Source organism: Salvelinus sp. IW2-2015, unplaced genomic scaffold, assembly GCF_002910315.2.
Source record: "Salvelinus sp. IW2-2015 unplaced genomic scaffold, ASM291031v2 Un_scaffold1127, whole genome shotgun sequence".
NCBI classification, from domain to species: domain Eukaryota; kingdom Metazoa; phylum Chordata; class Actinopteri; order Salmoniformes; family Salmonidae; genus Salvelinus; species Salvelinus sp. IW2-2015.
Window position 1 is genome coordinate 220,879 of NW_019942741.1, and position 4,575 is coordinate 225,453.

A 4,575-nucleotide genomic window follows, 5' to 3' on the forward strand; every position below is an offset into this window, starting at 1 on the left:
TTACTTTATCCTATCCTAGGTATTCCTTAAAGAGGTGGGGTTTCAGATTTGCCAGTTTTTGCTGTGAGATGTTACCCCAATCTTCCACCTATTACGGACAGTCTGAGCACTGATGGAGGGATTGTGCGTTCCTGGTGTAACTCGGCAGTTGTTGTTGCCATCCTGTACCTGTCCCGCAGGTGTGATGTTCAGATGTACCGATCCTGTGCAGGTGTTGTTACACGTGGTCTGCCACTGCGAGGACAATCAGCTGTCCGTCCTGTCTCCCTATAGTGCTGTCTTAGGCTTCTCACAGTACGAACATTGCAATTTATTGCCCTGGCCACATCTGCGGTCCTCATGCCTCCTTGCAGCATGCCTAAGGCACGTTCACACAGATGAGCAGGGACCCTGGGCATCTTTCTTTTGGTGTTTTTCAGAGTCCGTAGAAAGGCCTCTTTAGTGTCCTAAGTGTTCAGAACTGTGACCTTAATTGCCTACTGTCTGTAAGCTGTTAGTGTCTTAACGACCGTTCCACAGGTGCATGTTCATTAATTGTTTAAGGTTCATTGAACAAGCATGGGAAACAGTGTTTAAACCCTTTACAACGAAGATCTGTGAAGTTATTTGGATTTTTGCTAATTATCTTTGAAAGACAGAGTCCTAAAAAAGTGACGTTTCGTTTTTTGCTGAGTTTATCTCTGTTACATCTTTATAATGTATTTTTCAAAACTTAAGTAAATGGCTGAACACAGCGGTCAGTCTGGTTTACGAGGCTAATAGTAATTAGGGATGGTTTCATTATTTCGTAAACTATAACCTCAACAGACAAACATGTTCAAAATATATTGTTACGAAATATATTGTCTGTCATATATTTTTGACAGTATATAGTTTATATACCGGTTAATATATGGCCTGTGTGAGTATTGAATTCAGCTGATGCTTTTGGATCTTGCATCACAATCCTAGAAAAGCCCAGAGCAGCTTGTAATTATGAATCATATGTTTTATGTACTGAGGTCCGATGGGATTGAAGTCCACTTCAAAACTACATGAGAACTAAATCATGTTGTTCACTCGTTCCCTTCCTAGTTCCCTTCCTGGTTCCCTTCCTGGTTCCCTTCCTAGTTCCCTTCCTGGTTCCCTTCCTGGTTCCCCTTCCTGGTTCCCTTCCTGGTTCCCTTCCTGGTTCCCTTCCTGGTTCCCTTCCTGGTTCCCTTCCTAGTTCCCTTCCTGGTTCCCTTCCTGGTTCCCTTCCTAGTTCCCTTCCTAGTTCCCTTCCCGGTTCCCTTCCTGGTCACACTATTTCTGAAGAGTCTCATAAAGACTGGTAGGGTGGGTTTGATTCCTGCATGAGCAACATGTATACTGATGATACCCTTACAAAAAAATAAAAAATATGAAAAAAATCACTTGAAATTAACACATGCACGAAAAACGGTGGTTTTCGGACACATGTACGAACAAATCACATGAAGAAAAAAATTCATCACGTGAAAGAAAAATAAGAAACATTTGTCACATGACTCAGACACGTGGTTTCTCAAACATTTCACATGTGATATTCTAAGGTTCACGTGTGCTTTTGTAAACGGGCAGAACCTAGAACCTGGGTTTCCAACGTCTTGACCATTAGACCAAGAGGGTCAACACTGGTTTATCTTTCAATGTCAGACTATTGACTGTTCAAAATAGGTCTGTCAAATGTTTTTAAAAATGTTGTCGATATAATCTCAGGATATGTTGTGAGTAATCACGAATAATCGCAAATTCAGAATTTGATGAAGTTCAGCTGTAATTGAGCTTGATTTTGTCCAAAGTAACAGTTAGAAAGAAATCTGGTAAATTGATGAAGCTCACTTTCTTTAACCTCAACGTCAACTTGTTTTGACATCGCTTTGTTGTTTTTAGATGTATAGATTATGTATTTTGGATGTTTTCAGTGTATCTTTAACGCTTTCAGACAATACGATTGTCACGACTTCCGCCGAAGTTGGTCCCTCTCCTTGTTCGGGCGGCGTTCGGCGTCACCGACCTTCTAGCCATCGCTGATCCTCTTTTTCATTTTCCATTGGTTTTTGTCTTGTCTTCCATCACACCTGGTTTCAATCCCATCAATTACATGTTGTGTATTTAACCCTCTGCTCCCCCTCATGTCCTTGTCGGTGATTGTTTATTGTATGTTTTGTGCAAGTCATGTTCTGGTGTGCGACGGGTTTTGTTGTCACGTTCCTGACCTGTTTTCTGTTGTTTTTGTATGTGTTAGTCGGTCAGGGCGTGAGTGTGGGTGGGCATTCTATGTTATGTGTTTCTATGTTGGTAAATGGGTGACCTGATATGGTTCTCAATTAGAGGCAGGTGGTTTTCATCTCCTCTGATTGAGAACCATATTAAGGTAGGTGTTTTCATTGTTGGTTGTGGGTGGTTGTCTCCTGTGTCTGTGTATGTTGCGCCACACGGGACTGTTTCGGTTCGTTCGTTCGTTCGTTCGTTCGTTCGTTCATTCGTTTGTGTAGTCATTTTTTGCTGTTCGTGCATTCTTCGTTGTATTGTAAGTTCTTACGTCCAGGTCTGTCTACATCGTTTTGTTATTTTGTTTATTATCAAGTATAGTTCGTTTTTCGTCTTGTTTAAATAAATATCATGTCATTWCACAACGCTGCGTTTTGGTCAAATCCCTGCTCGTTACATTTGTACCCATTTTATATTAAATTGTACCAATTTTCTGAGTTTTTTATCATTTATTAAACTGCTCCTTTTATACCAAGTTCCCTCTCCTGCGCCTCACTTCCCTGCCACCAGCACACACCCATTACAATGATTAATCACAAACCAAAAAATATGTGTGCACTACAATGACAAAAACTCGAGTTAACTGATTAACTCTGACAGCTCTAATTCAATATAATCTCTTTATAGAAAAGGTATCTGTTTACATTCAATCCAAAAGCAAACACATTTTCAAATACATTTAAATCCTTTTTAGGCCTGTGTATTAAATGGAACAAATGTATGGACAGCTAGCTAACAATAACAGAATTTTAAATGTGAGGAGAATAACACTATTTCATCCCCACATGTGAACTTGCAATTCCATTTGTCAAAGTGAAATTTACACCTGTGGAGTTTTCTCACATGTGAAACTGCAAATGGGGTTTTCACATGTGATTGTATTTCACATGTGAACTTGCAATTCACATGTGAAGTGAAAACATGTTATTCTCCTCACATGTGAAAAGGTGGTGTGTCACGCCCTGGCCTTAGTATTCTTTGTTTTCTTAAGTATTTTGGTTAGGTCAGGGTGTGACATGGGGAATGTATGTGGTTTTTGTAGTGTCTAGGGTGGTTGTAAGGTTTAGGGGGTTTATTAGAGTAGTTGGGTTTATGTTTAGTATAGTAGTCTAGCTGTGTCTATGGTTGAGTGTAGGTATCTAGGAAAGTCTATGGTTGCCTGAATTGGGTCTCAATTAGAGACAGCTGGTTATTGTTGTCTCTGATTGGGAGCCATATTTAAGGCAACCATAGGCTTTAGCTGTTTGTGGGGAATTGTCTATGTTGAACGTAAGTAGCGTGTGTGTGCACTTTCGTTTGTAGCTTCACGGTTGTTTGTTGTTTTGTATAGTTTGTATAAGTGTTTCGTTTCGTGTTCATCTTCGTCGTAAAATAAAAGAAGATGGCTTATTTTCCACATGCTGCGTTTTGGTCCGTCTCTCCTCCACACGATCGTGACATGGTGTTAACATGTGAACGCTAAATTAAATACTCTACATGATCAAATATGGTTTCACATGTGAAATGTAAGATCAACATGTGAAACTGCAAATTTCATGTTTGTTTTTAGTTGTAAAGGTACAGCGTGTGTCTCAGTCAGCGTTGACAGTTGTGGAAGTCATTTTCGATTTAAAGGTCTCTATTTCATTTCCATATTTTACTATATAACATGTATGACTTACCGGTGAGCCTGGCGGTGAAGGGTTCCCGTGGACTAAAGGGGCATTTACCCCGTCCAGACTCCACAGCATGGCTCAGCAGGTGGAACGATGGCTCCTAGGACACACAGAGAACCATCTCAACCTCCACAGTAACATTATTAACCCTCCTTAACACCAGAGAACCATCTCAACCTCCACAGTTCATGTTATCGTGGAGTTGAGATGGTTCTCTGTGTGTTAAGGAGGGTTAATAATGTCACTGTGGAGGTTGAGATGGTTCTCTGTGTGTTAAGGGGTTAATAATGTACTGTGGAGTTGAGATGGTTCTCTGTGTGTTAAGGAGGGTTAATAATGTTACTGTGGAGGTTGAGATGGTTCCTTGGTGTTAAGGAGGGTTATTAAGTTACTGTGGAGGTTGAGATGGTTCTCTGGTGTTAAGGAGGTTAATATGTCACTGTGGAGGTTGAGATGGTTCTCTGTGTGTTAAGGAGGTTAATAATGTCTGTGGAGGTTGAGATGGTTCTCTGGTGTTAGAGGGTTAATAAGTGTACTGTGGAGGTTGAGATGGTTCTCTGTGTGTAGGAGGGTTAATAATGTATCTGTGGAGGTTGAGATGGTTTCTGGTGTTAAGGAGGGTTAATAATGTATCATATGTGGAGGG

General features: G+C 40.6%; 1 protein-coding gene across 1 annotated transcript in view; it reads right to left on the reverse strand.

Moving 5' to 3' along the window:
- LOC112069827 (semaphorin-3D-like) overlaps nucleotides 1-4,575 on the reverse strand; it is a 151,742-nt gene that overhangs the window by 42,665 nt on the left and 104,502 nt on the right. The window contains exon 6 of the mRNA XM_070438709.1: nucleotides 3,915-4,029. Coding sequence (XP_070294810.1) covers nucleotides 3,915-4,029 — 115 coding nt within the window. The remainder of the gene's footprint in view (nucleotides 1-3,914; nucleotides 4,030-4,575) is intronic.